Source organism: Nuphar pumila, chromosome 2 (genome assembly GCF_984573655.1).
Source record: "Nuphar pumila chromosome 2, dmNupPumi1.hap1.1, whole genome shotgun sequence".
NCBI classification, from domain to species: domain Eukaryota; kingdom Viridiplantae; phylum Streptophyta; class Magnoliopsida; order Nymphaeales; family Nymphaeaceae; genus Nuphar; species Nuphar pumila.
In genome coordinates this window covers 1,747,642-1,770,737 of record NC_143250.1, presented here as the reverse complement: position 1 = coordinate 1,770,737, position 23,096 = coordinate 1,747,642, and the positions used below count along the sequence as shown (strand labels likewise).

The 23,096-nt window shown below is 39.9% G+C and overlaps 1 protein-coding gene across 1 annotated transcript; it reads right to left on the bottom strand.

Moving 5' to 3' along the window:
• Nucleotides 1-814: 814 nt before the first annotated feature.
• On the bottom strand, nucleotides 815-19,634 carry LOC149844417 (uncharacterized). Its single transcript, XM_089997150.1, has 14 exons — nucleotides 18,643-19,634; nucleotides 17,939-18,217; nucleotides 17,437-17,558; nucleotides 15,063-15,273; nucleotides 13,891-14,131; nucleotides 13,343-13,493; nucleotides 11,976-12,318; nucleotides 4,323-5,216; nucleotides 4,059-4,199; nucleotides 3,027-3,148; nucleotides 2,463-2,673; nucleotides 1,862-2,102; nucleotides 1,601-1,751; nucleotides 815-1,498 (listed from the first exon to the last, which is right to left on the bottom strand). The coding sequence occupies exons 1-14, from the start codon at nucleotides 19,451-19,453 to the stop codon at nucleotides 1,196-1,198; spliced, it is 4,221 nt and encodes a 1,406-aa protein (XP_089853276.1). The 5' UTR covers nucleotides 19,454-19,634; the 3' UTR covers nucleotides 815-1,195.
• Nucleotides 19,635-23,096: the final 3,462 nt, after the last annotated feature.

The window sequence follows — 23,096 nt, the reverse complement described above, 5'->3', positions numbered from 1 at the left end:
CTTATGAACCCTGGCACCAAAATCAAATACTGAGATGCATTCTCATCGGCTTACTGTGCGTACAGGAATCTGCAAAAGATAGACCAACGATGTCTATGGTTGTTATGTTAGCAAATTCATCCATGATTCTTCCAACACCTTCACGTCCCACATATTTTTCAAGCAGAAGCAGTCATGTTTGATGCCTTGGTTGAGTCTGATCAACATACAAAGCTTCCTTCAAGAGATGAGGAGAATCAACAATCAACGGGGTTGACTATTTCTGATCTACAACCACGATAAAGGTTGTGGTTTCTTCCATGATCTAATATATGAAGGTTTAAAAGAAGTTATGTGGTATTTGTACTTTGGTTATAATTAGTTAACACCATGTAGAATTAGACTTTTTTCTGTCATGTTGGGTTATGGAAAGAAGTACCTCATGTTCACTTGCTAACAATGACAGATATCTCTCTTTTCCTCAAGGATCCTTAGCTTGGCACTTAAGTATGAATTAGTTGATCTCTGTTTTCCTCAAGGATGTTTAGTTTGGCTAAGGAAAATTTGGGTAGTGTTGATTTTCTTCTGCTACAATTACCTTTTGCATCATTAACAATTTTATATAATGAATGTTCAGGGGGTAGTAACTGTATCTGTTCTGTAATCAATTTGATTGGTGAGATATATATTACTGATCGCATAGGATGCTTTTGGGGTTCAGCTAGTAAGATGGAGTATTGACATAAGAGATTTGGCATGCACCCTTCATATATATTTTAATTTTTGTAAGAGAATTGTTTCATTAGTGTTGCAAAGATAGCAAAGGCAAACTCATGTTTTCTTCATGAACCAAAAACCAAAAGCTATAATACACATAATTTTTTATTGAAAGATCTATTTAGATGTTAAAATTTTAGAGTATGCTTAAGTCGAGTGCAAAACAGAATTCACTCTGTCCATGGATGAACGGCATGAGGATGACTCCGTTTGATTTATGTGCTGAATTATCAACCTTTCCTTGTAATCACTGTTGGCTCTACCAATCAAAACCAAGCAGTGAAACCCAACCTCATCTTTTTCATCTAGCCATCCTGCCTTGCAATCACTGTTTGCCTTTTCAGGTAGCCTGGTATCTTTGAAAACTCATACAATTTCCATTACATTAATCCCATATATGTGTCTTGGCTATGGCTCAATGTGGAATAGAACATCACCTCTATCGACAATCTAGCTCACTCATTGTCAGCCCATTTTCACACCAACAATCGAATTTGCTTGTAACCATTTCCTGCGGGGAGTATTTCCCCAGAAATGCAGGGGCCAGAGGTGGTGGAATGGCTATTGAGGTGTTACTAAGCATGAGAACCACTTGGGACATTGTTGGTCTGTCTGTTGCATCTTCTTGAACACACAATAATCCTACATGAATGCTTCTCAATACTTCACTTGCTTGGCAGGATTCAGCTATTTGTTGATCAACCAACTCTAGTCCTCTGTTTTCGCTCCAAAGAATCCACGTCTGCATGGTATTGTTGTCAAGGACAATGTATTCTGATGAATCAAAATTCCAAATGCAACAGTTCATGGAAATTAAGCATCAACTTGGAAAATTTCAACTTACGTAGACCATAAGATCTTGAACATTCTCTAACTGAAAAAAAGAAGCATTCCTTTTACCACTCACAATCTCTAACAGTAGGACTCCAAAGCTAAAAACATCTGATTTGGTAGAGATTCGACCTTGCATCGCATACTCTGGTGACATATATCCACTGTAAAAGAAACTCATTAACAAGAACATCGCAATGCATGTGCATTGATTGGCTTGAATTAACACCACGAATTGAGAACAAAAATAAACAGAATAAAAAAGGAAACTTACAATGTTCCAGCAATTCTACTAGCATCCCCATGAGTTTGGTCCATGCCAAAAAGCTTGGCCATTCCAAAGTCTGAGATTTTGGGGCTCATATCCTTATCTAGCAAGATGTTGCTTGCTTTTAAATCCCTGTGAATAATCCTGAGCCAGGAGTCTTCATGTAGGTACATAAGCCCCTTTGCAATTCCTACAATGATTTTAAATCTAGTCCCCCAGTCTAGCTGCTCACGTTTCTCTTGATTCCCTATGCACGATAACCACAAGAGCTCAGACACTTTGTTTACATAGCAGTGTAAGTAAAAGCAGTGTTTTGGGGATATGCAGATTTAGGGGAAGCTTATTATGTAACTATGTTGCAATATTTTTTTAAAAAATAATATCTTGCTTATAAAAATAGGAAATATGATACGATGATACCATAGAGGGGGTGTTCGGATGAAGCCATTTATGAGGAAAATTAGGATAAGCTGGTGCATCCAAACCCTCCCTAAATATCAGTTTCCGTTAATATATTAAAGCTTTAGTTTGGCAAATGGATTGCTTAAGTGATGCTATGGAAGAGAATATCCATATTATAGGAAAATGAAACTTTGGATACACTTACCAAATAGAAACTTATCAAGACTGGTATTGGGCACATATTCATATATAAGAATCTTTTCTTCTCCTTCCAGACAACAACCAAGGAGCCTAACCAAATTCCTATGTTGAAGCTTCACAACCAGTTGTACCTCATTCTTGAACTGGGTTGTTCCTTGCAAAGAATTTTTAGAAAGCCTTTTCACTGCAATGTCCTCACCACCTGGTAGCTTGCCCTACACAATAACTCAAGACAATTAGCTCTCTCACAAGAAAAAACGAAAGAAAAATATGATACGTTTTGACCTTTGACGCCTGAGATGTACTTGGATCTGAGCTTAATAAAACTGAATTGGATCCTGTTATGGGTATAGGCCCAAGTTAAAATAGATATTATCTGGCTCCTGGTTTAACACGGCTAGCTAGTGGTCCTAGCCACTCAGCTGGGGTCATGTTCAGTGTGTGTGTGTGTGTGTGTGTGTGTGTCATTTTGAAAACTATTGTGATGTTTTTGAAAATATTCTAAAAATATCACATGATAGGTGCACATGACCACTTGGATTCCTAATTCTTTGAATTCAGGAATTACCTTATAGACAGGACCGAATCCTCCTTCTCCAAGTTTATTTGCTAAGGAGAAGTTGTCAGTAGCTACTCTTACACAATCCAGGTTGAAAATTAGGCCCTCCATGCTTTGTATTTCATCCTCCTCTGCCCATAAAAATCCATCCCATCATATTAAATGTCAGTCGTACCAAAGAGTGCTACCTCCCTTTGTTCTACGGCAAGGCCAGTTGTATTGATTCAAAACTCACCTAAAATTTTGAAAGCATTTGATTCTTGGCTAGCCCACTTGCATTGGTCTACATTACATAATCAATGGATTGAATTTTGGGCAGCTCTGCTAGTGAGATACCAATCAGCTCAGTCCAAGATACGCCAGACGGATGAGAGTGGATCAGGTCAGGAGTACCTCCGAGGGGCTTACCGTTAGGGGTCCTTTGGATGCTGTTCATCCTTGCCATAAACACGATCCAAAAACCGAGTACGGGTCCCATCATTTGGCATAGGATGCTTTCCATCCTACCCTAGCTGTCAAATCCACGGCTAGGATTCATCCACATTCTCATCTAGATGTGGACTAGCATCGATATAGGAATTGCCCAAATCCATTATTTCTGTACATGTTTTCAATCCTCCATATTATATTGTTTAGATGCCGTTCATCTAGGGCATGAACGGCTTTTAAAAAATTGTGGGCCCATCTAGAATGCAGCCAATATGGAGTGGTGTTTGGAATGTCGTTGTCACATTGATAGTATGGCAACCCTGATGGTAATCCATCAGGGGTATCCCTGACCTGATCCTGTCTGAAGACCACATCGCAGGAGACCCCTGCTCGAGGGCCAATGTGGTCTCAGAGCATTTCTACGTCTGTTTAACATTCGGTTAAGGACAGTAGTTGCCCTGGTACAGACTCCTCTGCCCAAGTGGGTTCATCGACCCAACCACACAATTAATATTGAAAGCAACATCCTTCCTATCTGACAGTTTCAGCCTTTGAACTTTTGCTAGGTCAGAAGTTATGGACATTGATCAAATAAAACCATGATTATAGTACCTTTTTTAGGCTCATCTTGGGTTGTCTTTATGTTTCTCTTTCTCTTCAACAAAATGAGGCAGATCATGCACAGGAAAAGAAGAGCGGGTACCGAGAAGGAGAGAACAGTAATAACAGTTCTGGATGAGTTTCTACCGGACCCTTCATTGCCCATAAAACACAATATTAAATATTGTTACAAATAACCAAGTACACGAGTTTCATATGTGCTTCTCTAATGAAGTAGGAAACAAAGTTAAAAAATGGTAAAAAGAGAAGACTTACCATTTGCATCAAAGGAGTTCGTTGTAGGAGCTCCAGGCATGGTTGTTTGATTGGCGGGACGCATAGGTGGTGGTGGTGGTGGTGGTGGTGGTGGTGGTAGTGGTTGAATTGATGTCATTGGCGCACTCAGGTTGCCGGTGAAAGGGTCTGTTGCATACCATATGATGCAGTTTCCAGACAGTACTGAAGAACCAAACGTGTGTACAACACACCGGGAGATATTGGAGATGGAATTTGCTAAACATGAATTGCAGGAGCTCAATGTCATGTCTCTTGTGCACTGCACAAGGCCATATATCCTGATCGTATCCGTGTAACCGGTGTATCCTGCTGCATACATGACAGTAGACGAATTTGAAGTAGCTAATGCAGTGAGAATGTTGAACAATGACATGACAGACTGTCTGAATCGTTGAGGTGTAGACGTGCTTAAATGGCAAGAAGGAGGTGTTCTGTAATTGGTGTCAATGACTCCAAAGAACTTTTGATCAGAGTAGCGTAACAAGCATTTGTATAGCCATACGAGTGCTGATCTCTTCAGCGGGCAATATCTGGCAATCTGGCTGGATGCTTCAGACGCACATTCCTGACAAGAATCACCGTAGAGGTCGCCTCGACATTGAATGAGGCCGTAGACTTGATCAGTTTTCTGACCAACAGTGGTGTTGTAGAAACCAGTAAGAGAATTGTTGGTTAGAGAGGCAAGCAGCTGGTTGAGGTTATGCTCAAAGGTGCTATTAGATGTGTAGGAAGCAGAGCTGGGGCAGCTGTAGTCGTAGAGCTGGGCCTTGATGAGGTGAACAATTGCTGAAATAAGAAGAAATTTGAGCGTTCCAATGACTCCCATCTTCACAGAATAGTGTGCACTTGAAAAAGATAAAGGAGCCAGGAAGAGAGATGATGAGAAGTAAGCGAGAATTATTATAGATGATCATATCTCGCTGGTTTCAGTTATTGTCCCATGTGCGCAAATATGTGTCGCAGATCAGAGGTGGTCCTGAAAGCATATCTCTCTCTCTCTCTCTCCAAACAAACCACCAAGTAGTAAGCAACGTCTAATTTCAACAGGGCTTATGAGTAGATCAAGCGCAAAAGACTCTTCTTTGACAATTACGATCGGAGATCTCCACGTGCTATTAAATAGGGCCACGAAGATTGGGCAAAACCAGAATAAATGAAAAGCAGTTTCTTCAGCAGCTTGACACAACACACACCAACTTGAAAACTAAAAGCTCAACTTCTTTAAATAACTGTGAGTCTGAACCCTATCATGCAAAATTAACCAAGCCAAGACCCGAGATCTTGGGGTAGGGCCTTTACCCCATAACGCACACTCTGGAAACCAATCCCCCCCTAGAGAGAGCAACAATCTATACACTTTGTGGGTGTGAAACACACCATTTGGTACAATAACCCAATGTAACCACTGATCATAATTACCTACATCCCCAATTTGATCTCTGAAGGATGATAAGGCTCTCAGCCACATGCTTCGCAAGTGCGAGAACGCCAGCCTCCGGGTTCCATGACGAAAATTAGATAAATCAGGAGCACCATATTTAGCATGAAGCAAACGAGCACAAGGAGAACCTGGTTGATGGGCCATCCAACATTGCTTGGCCACAAGAGCAATACTCTTCTGTCTTAGAGCAAAAACACCTAAGCCAGCCATTCGCTTAGGTAACACCACCGTTCGACAACCAACCAAATGGCGCTTACTCTTAAGCTGACACCCAGACCAAAGAAAATCCGTCATTAAACGACAAATTTGTTTCTCCACGCCCACAAGCATCACGAACATTGACATGAAGAATTCAGTGATAGAAGAAAAAACATGTCTGATTAAAGTCAGACGGCCAGCAATGGAGAGATAAGACGCTTGCCACGAAAAAAGCTTGTTTTTCACTTTTTGAATAGTTGGAGCCCAAGCAGCGGAAGAGAGGCGCTTGACTTGTAACGACAGGCCCAAATACATCATCGGCAACTCAGAGATTGCACAATTGAAAATCCGTTGACCCGCTGCAAGCATAGAATACTGAACATTGAACATAGTAATAAAGCATTTGCTATCATTTAGGAAAGCCCAGAAAGAGAAAGAAAGAACTGGAGAATAAGCTTGAATCTAAGCATTTGCTGCACGTTTGCTTGCCCAAAAATAATCATATTATCAGCATATATAAGAATATGATCCGAAAAATCTGGAAGATCTAGAGGATCTATCAGGCGCTTCTTCGTAGCATGCTTGAGCAACACCACGAGACCCTCAGCAATGACATTGAACAACAAAGGCGATACAGGACAGCCTTGCCTTAGCCCACACCCCAATTTGATCTGATCACCTCTAGTGTCGTTAATCTTAATCATGGCCTGAGCATTAGAGACCAATTTCCTCACTCACCCAGAAAAATGACGACCAATGCCAAAATTGGATAACATTTGAAATAAGAAGGGCCAATGCACAGAATCAAAGGCTTTATGAAAATCTAATTTAAGAGAAAAATAGGCTTGATCACTAAGATGTAAGGAGTGAATGACTTCAGAGGCCAAGATGAATGAATGTTGAATCATCTTATTGTGGATAAAGGCAAACTGAGAGTTCAAAAAAATTTGGTGAGCCACGACCTTCAACCTATTAGCCAACACATTGACAATCATCCGATAAAGGGCACTCATAACAGAAATCGGGCGAAACCTAGAGATATCAGTTGCAGCATCATCTTTCATAATTAAAGAAATAATTGCCAAGTGGGTTTGAATAGACAATCTAGAGTTGCGATAGAACTCATCAAACATGTTAATAACATCAGGCTTCACACAAGACAAAAAAATTTCGAAGAAAAATTCCGGTCATCCTTAATAATCTTGTCCATAAAATCTTGGTTGATGTATACGCGACTCTACGTATGCATCTTAGAGACCTCTCCTTCTGTCTGAACAACGTTTACTCATCGGTGGTTCCTTCTTATCCAGAGGATCTTGGTTGAGCTTGGCTTTGTTGTTTGTTGCTAGCTGGCTGAAGTTTCTTTTTCTTTTCTTTTGCTTTTGTTTTTCTATATTTTAGTTTTGTTTTTCTATTTTGTTTTGTTCATGGGTTCAACATTTTGTTGATCTTAATGAGTGATAATGTTGATCCTCTTTAGGCTCTCTCTCTCTCTATGTGTGTGTATGAAGAAATTTGTTTTTTATTCTCTTACAAAAATTATACATCGTATCTGTAAAGGAAAAGTTTCATTTAGGGGCCAACGTCTTCTTGCATCTAATTTCAAAAATGGGCCTTCTGAATTTCCGGATATAGGAATATGTTTGTGTGTAAACTGCCAAACATAGACTTACTTTTTTATTAGCGATTAACTGGGGTTTATATCTAAAGTGAAAGTACAATAGAGCCTTCACTATGTTGGCCATTTTCTTTCTTATGAGGATAAAGAAGTATTTTTCATTTTCTAAGGACAATAAGGAAAAACAGAAAATTCGTATTGCTCAAGATGATGGACGTTGGCGTAGCTCTCTATTTGGTTGTTTTCAGGAAAGGTGCAGCTTGTATTGGGAATTCCAAGAAGTGAGGTTCACTTTTGAAATGAGGGGTAAAAGTTTCGTTTCTAATGTGTAGTAGGCATATGATTTCCCAAAGCATCAGCTTACAAGCTAGGTACATGCACTTGATTTCCAAAAGCGCCAGCTGAGCCTAAGGCTGGTAAAATGAGACAAGCTGCTCATAGTTTGGCTTGTGTTTGACTCATAAAGTACTCACTTGAACTTGTTAAATAATCCCAGCAAGCTGAACATGAACAATGGGTGTTAATTTGGCTCATAGGCTTGTTAACTAGTAACGAATATATTTTACATATATTTACTATCACAGAGTATAGATGATTGAACTGTGGTTTGCAAGAGAGAAATTTAGTGATCAAATCCCATTACTTACAGCTTTCGAATTATGCATTTATTATCTAAATGAGCCAATTTGAGCTTGGCTTAATTAATGGTTTGAAGTTGAAACAATTATTTTCAATTCTGAAAACTGTATATATATTTTTTAATGAGTCAACCTAAGTTTGGCTTGTTTAAGCTCAAGCTTGGACCAGCTTACCATAAAACCAGGCCCAGTTTGAGCACCCTCTGTTCAGTTCATTTGGCTCATTTACCAGCATTAACTGCATTTATTTGTAAGTTAGGGTTTGGCAGTATTGACTTGGATCAAAGTCTAGCTCAGCAAGTACTCGATCCACAGATGGTGCTTCGATTAAGATATCATGCTGTACAATTGAAGATAATTAGCTGCAAATAATGCTCGGATCCAAAGGGCTAATTGCAGCGACAATGCTCATGGCATCAGTGTGGAACTCACTGTGTTACGAGTCACATTGGGGCAGGTGAGAGGGGATGCCTACACCAGCTATCTCATAACTGATGTCATAACACCCATCACATGGCATTCATTTGAATGGGGCTCGCGTTCATATACTGTGGGCCCCATGAAATGGCGTGTGATTTGACGTTATTAATCGCAATTTCTGCGGTTCCCATCGTTAAAAGCAAAGCCAACTAAGTCCGACCACCAATGATGTCAAGGAACTCCTGTGTCGGAGCCTTGTAAAAAATAAAAGAAAAAAACCTAGTGCAGGTTTCTTTGCTTTTTTTGAAAGGCAAGCCCACTACTTATTATTCTGGGGTTTGAACCTGCAACTTCCTACCACAAAGAGACGTGCACTGACATCTCCTACCAACCACAACTAGTGCAGGTTCTAGATAAAAGCACAACGTTTTATCCAAATTTGTCCCTGTTTTCTGGATAATCAGGGAAATACAAGCATCCTGATGAAGAGAAGGGGTCAACTGCGGGGTGAGATGACATTGGAAATCACCATTGATGGTGATTATCCACGGCTCATCCTGGTGGATCAAGGGATGGATATCAAATCACTAATTGAAAAGAAATTGGGAGATTTGTTGTCCGGTTGAAAACAATTGAGAATCACCATCAGATCACGTAAAATGTTTCATATATAATATCGCCACCAAGTGTCACCTGTCATTGTAATGTGAGACCCACTAGTTATTTTTGGATGATAAAAAGGCCACATTTCATGTCTTGTGCTGAGGTTTTATAATAAGTCTGTGCAATGCTGCTTCACTTGTTCCGCCGTCAGATTGTACAAGCTACAAACCGTAGGGCCAGCGTTCAGATTTATTATAAAATACTTCAAAATTATGGGGCAAAACGAAAAATTGGCTCAGTTCTCGTGTGTATATATATATATATATATATATATATAATCACTAAAATATGAAAACTGAAAATATAAGAACTAATGTGTAAATCACGATTTTTATGAATTTTTTGTTTTTTATCTAACCGTACAGATATGACCTGCATGCTTGGTTTTATAAGAACGTGCTTTTAAATCATCCGATTTTGATCCATAAATAAGATTTTTCAAAGCTTTGAAACCAATGGCTGATAATCTTCATAAATATTTAAGCATTCAAAAATCATATTTTTTCCATAAAAAACACACGATTCGGTTGATTCTATTCACATGGTTAAATATGCAAAGAAGTATTGGAAATGCATAGATATATATAGATCTGATATATATAGATCCATGAATATATATAGATATGAATAGATTTCGAGTTCTCATATTCTAGTTTTCACAATTTAATGATTATAGATATAAATAGATATATATAGATTCATGAATATGTAAATCAGAAAACCCTGTAAAACGATTGAACCACGGAGGGCCGTCCGATCAACTCAGATCGGACGGTTCATATTGTATTAGGTGGGGATCGGGTTCCCTTACACGAGATTCTCTCTCATTCTCTCAGCATTCCCAAACCCTCAGCCCAGGTCTCCCATCGCCGGCCACCACCGTCGCCGTTACCGGTCCTCTCTCTCCTGCCACCTCCATCGTTGGTCTCCTCTCTCTCAACCGAGCCCTTGCCCCCGTCGCTGGCCCACCCAATCTGGCCACCACCGTCACCGGCCCACTCTATCTGGCCACCACCGTCACCGGCCTCCTCTCTCTCAACGGAACCCTTGCCCCCCATCGTCGGCCCTCTTTTTCTCCGTCCATCTCCATCGTCGACCTCTCCTCTCTCTCAGCCGAGCCTTGCCCCTGCTCTCTCCCTCTTTCTATCTCCCTTTCTCTCTCTCGTTCTTCCGTTCGCTGCCGCAAGTAACCCTCTTTCCGTTCCCCCGTTCCTCCACGATCGTAACTACGCGAGTTTTTCTGCGATATTAACGAACACCTACTAAATTTCATTATGGTTCTTTGATCGTCGGTTGAGTTGTCTTTCTATAGTATCGAGTGCTTGAATCTCTGTTTGTTCTTGGTTATTGTAAATTTCGTTTTTTTTTTTCTCGGTAGTCTGTAAATTTCGGTACTGTTTGTTCTTGGTGATCGTCGGTTCTTGTTCTTTGGTTTACGGGAAGTTGCTTTCGTTCTTCCTTGAGTTCTTTTATGGTGTTTCTGATGGGACTAGAGACTAAATAATAGAGTTGGATTGGTTCTGGTTTCTTGAAATTTTTTTCATCTGTAAGCTCAAATTCGTGCTTAGAATTATTAAAGAAAAAATAAAACATAAAATAAAAAAACCATGCTTGATCTCGTTTGTTGGATATCTAGTGAATGAAGATAAGTCCTTTACTTAAAACCTAACATTCAAACAGTCATCTCATGTTAGTATAGTGCTTTTGTAGTGTTCGCCATAGTTGACTATCTTGAAAATTTTAAATAGTCTGAATTTTGATTATGAGTGAGCAGCTTCCTTCTATTCAAAACTTCCGGGCTTAGGCCCAAGCCCTCCGTGACCACCATCAACGTCATCGAAAAATTCTATTATACGGTCTCTGAAATATTTTCATATTGATTCATTTATCAGAACAGGTCCAAAATTCAAGGCACTCACAACACAATTTCTGAAGTTGGGTAAAGCAGGGACCCGACTTGATTCTATTAGCATAGCCACATCATTATTTTCACTTCCATGTGTGGGTTTTAATGCAGGGTATACGGATTCAATGAGACCAGAGATTCGTTAAGCGTGGTACATAGTCAGTTCCTGCACCTTTTATTGGACTGCTCCTAAACTCTGCACATACAGGCTCTTCGAGCACCATTTTGGGAATAAGATCAGCTAAGTTTAGTTTCAGAATTTTCAGATTCTTCATTCTGCTCACCAACACTAGACAAGTTCAAAATTTATTGGGAATTGGCATGCACCAGTCGACAGTGCTGATCGAGATGAGATATTTTGGCTCTGTTTCATGCTTTGTTCATATGTTCTAGTGGTAAAATTTTCTTTGCTATCATGCTGTTGTTCGGATGCTACTTTGCTAGGTGATTTCTCATCATCCAGCATCTTCACTGTTGTGCCTAATGCTTCTTATATGTTGATATTTAGCTATTCCTTTTCAAAAAAATACTTGCAAACAAACTTCATAAATACAGGAATGAATGAAACAATATAAGAGGCTCCATGCACAATCTCTACCTGTGATAAGTTTTCAAGCTATATTCAAGACAAACAAACATATAAATTCACGTCAACCCATCCAAAGGAAATGTTTTATAATGTCTACAACACTCAATGAGCCTAAAATGCACCATTTTCTCTGACTTGAGAATAAACATCTCTACCGACCTCCTACGGATGCAATGATAGAGCTAGGGTTGGACCAAGGCTTTGAACCACTGCCTGTAGAATTGTCCTCACTTTTTGTTGAAGTGGTCTGGGTCGATTTGGAGTCCACCCTGCTTAATCTGTTTTTGGTGATAGAATCAGGGGGCAGAATGGATGGCAGAGTCCCCAAGTTGCCTTCAAGCATGACAACAACCTTGGACATCTTTGGTCTACTTGCTGCATCCTCTTGCACACAAAGAAGGCCGATATGAACACATTTCTGCACTTCACCTTTTTCGCATGCTCCAACCAGTACCTGATCCATTATTTCTATAGCCCTATCCTCCTTCCAAAGTCTCCAAGTCTGCACATAACAATCAACTAGTTTTAGTTGAAGCAAATTTAATTTACTAAAAATCTCCTTTCTTTTCTTCATTCCTGATTTTTTTTAGCAATACAGGCTTTTACTTATGAATTTACGGTTAGCATTGGCATCAAACATTAGAGACATTTCTTTTTTTGTTCCTTTTGTATCCTTATAATCAATCTGTGGTTAAGCAGAACCCTTCCAGGAACAGTTGTAAAAGGATACAAATCCTGCCTCTTTCCTTATGCAATCTTGAAACACAACCAAATCTAGCTAGGTAGAGTCCTTGCTACATAATTGCATTCTTTGGCAATTAAGTTATGGATACCATATTCTGGTTTGTGCTACCCTTTGGACCAGTTTTGAATCGTGTGACATGATAAGATCGAGTCAGACTTACCTTGTGCATCTTGATAAAAACGAGTCTGGTAAAAACAAGATCCTACTATATCCAAAACCCAATGAACGCATGTCCTAGAACCAGATCAGACCAAACAATTTTACCTGCATTCATGCACTTGTGCTTATATATGCACCTGCTCCAAGAAAAACTCTTAATTGGGTTGCTTACATATGAAATTATAAATCTGATTTTATCTATAAAAACCAATCAGCATCTGATTTTATGAAGACTTTCATGGCAAAGCCATTGTGTTTGAAGCCTGAACAACCATGTGCTGTTAAGTCATGCAAACTTTTTCTACAAAATCTCCATTTTGTTTCTGGCTATTCCCCAAATATCCCTGTTTTGGTGAATGTGGTAGCATGCCACAGTTTCTGCTTGAGTTCTAGGTTTCCTTCTTGGCTTTTACAGTTGTGGTAGTGCCACCATACTTCCGTGGAGCTAGTCTTCAAGCATGATAGGTCAGTTAGACAACCTAATCTACGTTTGTATTTTAAGTGCTAGCAGCATGTTCCATATAATTTAAGATGATGCAATTATCTGAATATGACCTTGATGTCCAAAATGAAATCCAATAACTATTGCAGTAAAAGCAAACGACCTAAATCCAACACTTACATAGTTTAATAGGTTTTCATCAGTCTCTGGTTCATTGAAAGAACTTTTTCGATGACCGCATATGATCTCTAATAGCAGAACACCAAAGCTGAAAACATCTGACTTAACTGAAATCCGCCCCTCTAGAACATACTCAGGTGCCATATATCCACTGCAAGAAAAAATAATGTTATTGTTGGCAGCTCAAAAAAACACATGCACATCTCCTTTGTCTAAGACTGGTATAATCCAATATGAACCATCTGTTAGGATTAACAACATTGTTGAGAACTTTTAGTAATGTGATTAATTGAAGAGAGATTGTTTTCCAATTAAACATTCAGCTCCTTATCTTTTTTTTCAGACATAAAAACTAGCTCCTTGTCAATTTAAATGATTGCCAACTTCATGTATCCTCTTTTTTGTTTTTTCTAATGAAACTACCCGTATCATTATTTCCTATGTTAAATGTGCGCTTTCTGATCATTCACTTCTTTTTTCTAATTAATTGTTTCTTTTCTCTAGCAGATGTTTTGAAGAACATCAGTACTGAGCATTAACCAACTTACTGTGTTCCAATAATTTCTGCTGTATTTGCCTGAGTTTGATCCGTGTCAAAAATCTTTGCAGTTCCGAAGTCGGAGATCTTTGGATTCATATCCTCATCTAATAGAATGTTGCTTGCCTTGAGATCCCTGTGAACAATCCTGAGCCGAGAATCCTCATGAAGGTAGAGAAGCCCCCTTGCTATTCCATTGATAATCTTATAACGTGTTCTCCAGTCCAGTTGCATTCGTTTCGTTGGATCTCCTTAATATGCAACATTTCCACAATTTAGTATCCTCGATTAGATAGAAGTCACAGGTGAATCCATAAGAATGAAAAGATAAGGCCGCGAGAATAGTGAACATGCCCATGGAAAATGAACGAAAACAGTTCTTGAGGCACCATCTCATGGATGATGTGAAAATTTTAACCTTTTGCTTTTTGGATAGCATTTGCTGCCCTCATGGGTAAGGGATGTCAACGGGCCTGGTTTATCCAGACCCGACCCGAACCAAACCCTATAGTTTCCGATAAATAAGAACTGATTAGGGCTCGGATCTGGACCCAGGTCTGATTAATACATGGATCCGAGTATAGTTTGCAAAATTTTATACCAGACCCGGACCCAACCTGAGTTCTTATTAAGACCCATAATTTTTTTAATATAAAAATGATAAAAAAATAGGGTTTTACCGGGTTTGATTCATGTAGTTCTAATCGGGTCTGGGTATGATTTCTTTTATAATAGACTCAATTAGACCCAGGTCATGACCTAATACCATACCCGAAAATCTGATCCAAGTTTGATTCCACGGGGGTTGTTTTGACCAAATCTAACCTTATAACAGTTTTTTTGACATAAAAATATATGGATGCACTCAGCTACAGTTTTTTTGATATAAAAATATATTTTTATGAGGTTTGAAAATTTGGTTCATGGTAGGCGGCTTAACTTTTCAAAGCTCTAAAATCTGACATGTAGGTCAGAAAAGCACGATCCAAAGGTCAGTTTCTGCTAAACTGTGAAGGTTAAGGGGTTCCTTACCCATGAGGGTAGCAAACATTACCCGAGGATCCAACATTACCAACTTTCCTTCATGCATAGAGAAAAGAGCTCTCTCTCTCTCTGAAGATCAGAAAATATTTTGCATGCAACCGTTAAAAGCAACCAAGTGGATATAATTAAATTGCTTACCAAAGAGGAAGTTGTTTAGGCTTGTATTGGGTACGTACTCATAAACGAGAATCTTTTCTTCTCCTTCCGAGCAACCACCCAAAAGCCGGACGAGGTTCCTATGTTGGAGTTTTACTATTGACTGCACCTCATTGTCAAACTCCCTTGCTCCTTGACATGAGCCTTGTAGCAGTCTTTTTACCGCTATTTCTTGTCCATCTGGTAGTTTTCCCTGGCACCAAATCCATGACAAAGAATCTCAGTGATATGAAGCAAAATATATACAGGGTTTGCACCATAGTTCCAGTGGCGACGCGTAGATAGATGGGGTCAGAACAGCAGAATTCATGTGTTATGAGCTTCATAGTCGTAGCATATGGATGCTAGTTTCTAGTTCTAATTAGGCTCTGTTTCTGCTCTGCTCGTTTATGTTCTCTGGAGATAATTTTTCAATAATTTTTTTGTGACATCTTATTTTATGCTCCGTCCTGTTCCTCCATTTTGATAAGTAATTGGTCTGCCTTCTTTGTCCTTATGTATATAGTATGGATTCGGTATGGACCACTTCAAAAACTCATAGTTTGCAGGAATTTTCTGCGGATCCATGATCATTCATTTTTCTAGAAAACGTGCTTTTGATAAAGTTATTTCAATCTGAAAACCTGTTTTTTTTTTAATAAAAATACTTTGGTGCAGATGACTTTTAGATTCTTTTAGAAACAGAGCTTAACATAAGTTCCTCGTCTAAAAACTCTTGTCTGCCAAATCAACTATAGAAAGCATAGAGTAAGACATTAAAAAATAATATGGTCCGTACCAGGTCCATACTCAAATTACTGAGGGCTGACCAATTACTCTTGATATTTATACGGTTCACCCACCTGTCCTCCCCTTCAAAATGAATTTATGGTTTTCGTTGGCAAATCTGACCCTACCGATGTGATTTCCATGGTGAGAAACTTACAAATAAACTTTTGGATCAAATCTTAAGTAGGATTTTATAACATAGAAAATTTCAAAAATTTCAATTCCATTGATTTTTAAATCCTTGAAAATTCCTACTTACATAACAAAAAGTTTGAACCAAGAGTCCATTTGCAGGCTTTTGACCATTAGACTTTCCAAAAATATATATATACAGACAAATTTTGAAGTGTTGAATAGGTAGGTTGACCACCTCTCTCTCTCTCTCTCTCTCTATATATATATATATATATATATTGGCTATAATCTATTGTACCTATTATCCAGTTTGAATCTCACTATGGGAGTTCTTTTGACACAATCTAACCTTATAGATGTGTTCAGCATACTCAATTTAGTTGAAATCAACTATTGGATTGTGTTTTTTCTATGAAAAACATGTTTTTAATTGTCAAGAAAATTTGATGCCTTCTTTGCCATTGATTTTTTGATGACCGAAAAAAATCTGTGTACAGGTCAGATTCCAGCGATCTGATCTAATCCGTTCGCACTAACTAAATAAAACATGTGGACCACATATAGGGTGCTAGATGTAAGAAAAACAAACAAACAAGGGGGTTCCGCCCATTTTCTAAGTCAATTATGCCTACAATTGACAGGAGCAAATATTAACACACACACACACACATATATATATATATATATATACACACGATTTATTAACTTCCAATTTTTTTTATCCAAGCTTCCCTGTAAATATAGGGATGTCAAGGGGTTGGATCTAAGCATTACCGAATTTATATTAATAGGATCTGACCTAATCAGATTTGGATTCAGATTCAGAGTTGGATGAAAAAAATATTAGACCGAATCTCGATCCGACTAATCTAAAACCTGATATTTACTCTTAAGTGGATTCGGGTTATAATTGATTTTGGATTCGGATTTCAATAAAAAAATTAATACCGAATGCGAATCTGATTTCTAATGGAATCTGGAGTTGGCTAACGAATTTGACTAATCATATTCATATTCGGGTTGGATATCGGCTTACATCCTACCCATAGACATCCCTACATAGATGTGATCTAAATGTTATTTTTAGTGGTAACCACCTTTTGAATCGCCGGGGTGTGACATGTGTATAGGTTTTTTGGGTGATGAAAAAATCAACCCTTGTAAAATGCACCAATTTTTTTACCCAATTTTTTTTTTTGGAAAAAACATGATACAAGGTTAATATCCCACTAAATTGAGCATGTTGAACACATCTACAAGGTTCTATATATATATATATATATATATATATATATATATATATATATATATATATATATATATATATATACATGGTGAATTTACAGTTTCATCATGTGTCCTTCACAGTTCACACCGTAATATCGATAAACTCACATCCCCAGTAAATTCAGTCAACCCTGTAGAGAAATGGAAATGGAAGTAGAGAGGCTACCTTGTAAACTGGACCAAATCCACCTTGCCCAAGCTTATTTGCTGGAGAAAAATTTCCGGTGGCAGTTTTAATAGTGGCCAAGTCAAATATTAGTGCATCGGTGGCTCCCGTTCTACTCTCACCTACAATGAACATTTGAATTATTAGTTCTTCATTCATATGTAATTATCATTAGGATAAATCATGCCTTATCTGCCAAAGAGTGTCTCAAAGAGCGATTAATCTTGAGAATGAACATCGGTCAAGCCATCATAAGTATGTTACAGCCCCTATATTAGATCGAAGCGTGGTGACAAAGTGCTCTGGCCACGCAAAACACAGAAAATCACTGGTGTGTGTAAACACAAACACAGAGTCGCCGCATGTGAAGAAAAAAAAATGCTACATGGCGGGCAGCGATTTTCTGTGATTTTGTGTTGCCCGCTGGATCTACTCCAGAGACTGTGCTAGCAAGAGGTATCACACCCAGCCGCCCTCTGCTGCAACATCTTAATTTGCATACCGTCCCGTGGAGCTTTTCCCAATATTGCTTCCTCTTCCTTCCAATCTCGCCCCATTTTTTTCTGGTTAACTGGGGAAAAACCGCCTCGCTCATCAAGTTCATTAGTGTAAAACCCCATGTCCCTCCTGTCGACCAGAGAGTACCGATCTCGGGCTGTTGCTGCACTTTGCCTCTTCCTTTTCTGTCGGTACGAGATGCACATCGTGATGATGAACGCGAGCACCACCACAGAAGCAAAGATTGGAATTATGATGACGAGAAGCCTTCTGCCTGAGTTCCCTGCATGAAGTGATTCTCAACATTAGGAGAGAGTGTGTGTTATGCAAGCCACGATCGGAAGGAAGCAAACCACATGATAAAGGGAAGAAAAAAATAAGAGAAGACTCGACATTTATGTGTTTCGGCACTCAAACCTACTTTAACGGATGAAAGAGGATCAAGAAATCTACTAGCAAATGCAAATACAAAGGCAAGATACAAAGCTTTCAAAACCCTAATCTCCTTTACACTAGAAACCATCATACCCAACTCTCAAAAGAAAGAAGCTACAAAAATGATTAATGGGATAAAACCTTAACCGGTACAAAAGGGAAAAAATACAAAATTGGACTGGAAATTCCATTATACTGTCATCAAAATATTTTTGGATTAGGTCATGGATTGGTGCAGATCCATAATTCAAGACGAGAGAGAGAGAGAGAGACCTGCTGTGGCGTTGGGAGGGCTCGATAATGGCGTTGTAGTGTTGGGGGGACTTGCTGCAGCTATGGGAGGGCTCGGTGGGGAAGTATAAAAGAGCTTGGTGTCGAACCTCACACGGCAATTCCCCATCACAAGTTCAGCGCCCTCCGCACCTCTCGGAAGATCCGAGACGGCACTTCTCAAACAGGCCTTGCAGTAGCTCCTCGTCATGTCATTCGTGCACTGTACCAAACCATAGAGCCTCTGAAGGTCCGTGTACTCGCCTTCCCCCGTAGCAAACATGAGCCCCGAAGAAGAAGCATCGGTCGCTTTCGAGGTGAGATTGCTTAGCAGAGAAGCCAACTTGTTCTCCAGCAGAGATTGATTTTTTGGCTTCTTATATTGCCAGAACCAGTCACCGCTATCGTCGTAGTTAAGATTGCCGATGAAGTTCTTGTTGGAGTAGCGTAACTGGCAGCGGTCGTACCATATGATGGCATCCACCGCGTTGGGGCAGTAATTGACCACTTGGACGGTGGAGTTCTGGACGCAATTCCGGCAGTCCTCGCCGAAGACGTCGCCCCTGCATTGGACCAGGCCATAGACTCGTTCTGCATCAAGACCAGCTGTGGTGTTGGCGTAACCATAGAGCGACGCATTGGATGTCAAAGCGCTGAAGACGCTCTTCAGGTTTTGATGGAACGTGCTTCCCACGGTGTAATTGGCGGTGTTGGTGCAGCGGCTGTGGATGTACTCGTTGCTGCTAAGTACGTGAATGGAAGACAGCAGGAAGATCGCCAATTCGAGTTCCCGCCTCCAAACAGGATCACGCATCTCTGCTCTGTTCGGGAGATCATCAGCGTGATCAGGGAATCGGCTTTGCTAGAAACGAAACCTTCTTTGAGCTTGAACCATGAAATATGAATTGGAGAATACTATACATCGACTGGCAGGTTTAAATTGTCCACGGTTTGAAGAAAGCTCGTTCAGATTTTTTTTCTCTCCAAAAAAAAAAAAATCTAAGTTTGAATTTTTCCCATTCTTTTTATTTAATTTTTTTTCCAAAGAAAGACTTTTCCAATTCCACGTCCCATAATGACTTCAGTGGGTCCGAATGAGTTGAAAAGAGAGAGGGTAAGAGTCGGGGGGCTGCCTTAAGCGACAACCATGTGTGCTGGCCGCGTGAGGTACGATACTTCTGATTAGGGGTGTTAACCTGTCAGGTTTGGTTCCTAACCGGTGGAACCAGGCGTGATCCCCATTTTGGGGGTATGGCATCGGGTTCGGACCCAGGTTTAATCGAATCCACTATAAGAGAAATCATACCTGGACCCAATAAGAACTACATGAACCGAACTCGGGTCATACTCAGTAGAATAATATTTTTTATCATTTTTACATTGAAAAATATGAGTCTTGCTCGAAACTCGGGTTGGGCCCAAGTCCGGTATAAAATTTCATAAACTGTACCTAGCTCTATGTATTAATCGGACAAGGTCCGAACCCAGCTTTTAATCAACTTTTCTTATTTATCACCATACCCGAAACCTATAGGTTTTGGTATGGGTCAGGTCTGGGTAAACTCTGACTCATTGACACCCCTACTTGTGATGTGTGTTACACTACCCATGGCTCAACTTAACTTCGTGTCCGCAAACAGAAGCCTTCTATGCAGAATTCATGTGTCACAATCGAGTATTCTCCCGCATAACCATATATGGAGAACGCCTTCGTGAAGTCAAAATATATAAAGGGGTTACTTCATTCAAAGGTGTCATGTCCGTACTTATACAGACCTGCCTGAATTTCGAGGCCACATATCTTCATGTAGATTGAGAATTACCGAACCAAGATCAAAATCTTACTGATGCGCTCATATGTAAGAAAGAACCTAGTGTGGTCGTTTCAGCAAAATATGAAGTCTACGTACAAAAATATTATTGGGGACAAAATTTTAAGGTTCTCAAAGAATATTAGGGTTCCTCTTATTGGCGACGAAGTCAACACCCATAACACCTATATAGGGGACCTTCCTCTTGACTTGCATTGATGCACCACCGTACGGTCCAGAGTGGGTAACCCCTATATCTCGTGAGTAGCATATCGAAGAGCATGGGGTCCTCACAAGTATGCAAATTCTATACTTGGGCATCTCAAACATGCGCAGGGCCACTCATGTCGATAAACCTTGCACCCTTATAAAGGGATTGACGAGGGTATGTCGAGCGATGGTGATTCCTCTTCGCTAGAGAGTTTCACTACGTTATACTAGCAACTGGATTCGGCTTGGGGCCGAAATGACTTCTACATCGTGATGAGAGATTCCTCATGTTGCACACTACATAGTATGTGGGGCCTGCAGGTGCTGCAATACAATATGCCCCTTGTTCAGTGTGTATTGATAACTCGATGCTCACTCTAATGTTTGTGATGCTCATTTAAATGTGTAACTTTCTCTACGACCCTCGATTACTTGTGCGCTCGTCACAAGAAGGTGACACACCCATCCCTCATTGGCTTTGACACTCATACGCCAGAGACTTTTGCATCGACCCATTTGACATTACTACTCAAAATAATTTTATTATACTAAGCATACATGGGATATGCATGACCTCGAATTTACTTCTACTGGGCTTATATAGTTCCTCGCATATAAGGCAAGCTACATGTTGCACGACCCAAACAACCTGCCAAGCTCCCTCTTTGCTCGAGATACAAAGTGTGAAAAAAGGCCATGACAACTAGTATTAGAGCTCACCAAACTAGTCTCAGAGCTACCCCAAGTTGTTATCAAAGTCTAATTGTCAGTTTTGGTTATCGTTAGAGTCACCCAGACTGCTATTAGGACATAAATTATCTTGCTTTATGGTTTTTCTGCTGATTTGGTCTTTGTTGGTATCATTTATGCAAATGCTTTAAGTTCTCTGCATTGTCCCTCAACAGTCAATTTATGGTAAACTGATTAGAACACAACACACCACAAGTATGAGTTATGGTGAAGCTTGTCGCTCAGAGGTTCATCGTCTTCGTCGATGATACTTGCAACACTATTAGAGGCAGATTATGATATGTTCGAGTTTTTAGATCCAGAAGTGACTCCTCAACTTCTTCCACTCTCTTTTGTCTAGAGTCGCATGAGAGTAATATGTTAATCGTCACAATATTCTTTTTGCATCGCTTTTCGATCCTACTATTGTAACCAAGCAGAGGTGAGTCTAAAACTTAGTAAAAATCTATTCACAAATATAAAATACATGACTGTTATAACTGTAGTAAGCGCTAATCTCCTAATCTAAGTTTAGTTCTCTACTTTACACACATGTAGACATCTTTAAATGTCGCCCTCTACACTAATCGGCTATTCTAGAAATAGCTTCATAGACATAACAACCCATGTAGACAACTCTAAAATCTATGGTGTTGGCTAAACATATGAACCACTCAACAAACAACATAGTCTAAAACGGGTGGACTTTCAATCGCTACAGCTTAGTTCACCGGTTGCAAGCCGAACAACCCAATATGCTCGTCGGTAGCTAGCCCAAGAGCTTGATAAGCTATACATGTTCTTAAGGTGTCTGAAGAGCTACACATGCTTCCAAGGTTTGTGGTTCATGCTACTTTCTATATGTAACTAGTAGGCAATGATTTTAGCCTCTAAGGGTTATCGAGAAATTTCTCAAGATCCCAAGCACAAATGAGGTATACACACTTCTAACAAAGTCAAAAACCATGTCCTTCCTGGTAGAGTTCTTTAGGATATGTTTGATGGATTGCCCAGGGTTGAACGAAATAAACAAAAAAAACAGAACAAAATATTGGTTATGTTTGTTTCGTAATAATTGTTCCAAGTCCAACGTTTGTTTGGACCGTACTTAGATGCTATATTCTAAATGTTTGTTGTTTGATGATGATGTGCGAACAACTTGAACAATCATGGATAATGGGTTGAATTACTTTGACGACTAGCGCGAACAACCCAATGGCGAAAGAGGACGAACATTGTTTTCGATGAGAAGAGGACGAAAGCCACGGTGATTACCAACAAGGAGACGACGAGCACCAGGGGAAATCCTGCCAGTCCGTTGGAGGCTGACGACAAGCGCCCTAGGTTCAGGACGTCGTCTGCTTGTAGCCGGAGTAGGGAAATGGAAGACACTCTGTCACCAGTAGCTAAGAACGCGTGCTGCTGCAAGATTGGAATGTCCTATTGAAAACGTGTGCCGCTACAAGATCAAAACACCCCACCATGAGGTCGTCGGCTCAACGACGATTAACGACGAGTGGAGGACCATGCACAGAGTTGTGATCCTATCGGCATCTGTCCTGTGCCCTAATCTTATCGACGTCCATCTCGTGCCCTTCCTATAGGCGACTGTCCTGCACCCTAATCCTGTTGACGTCCATCCCGCGGCCCGTTGCCCCACTCTGGAGCCTCCTCGATGTTGATCCCTCACATGTGGTCGTCGCCCTT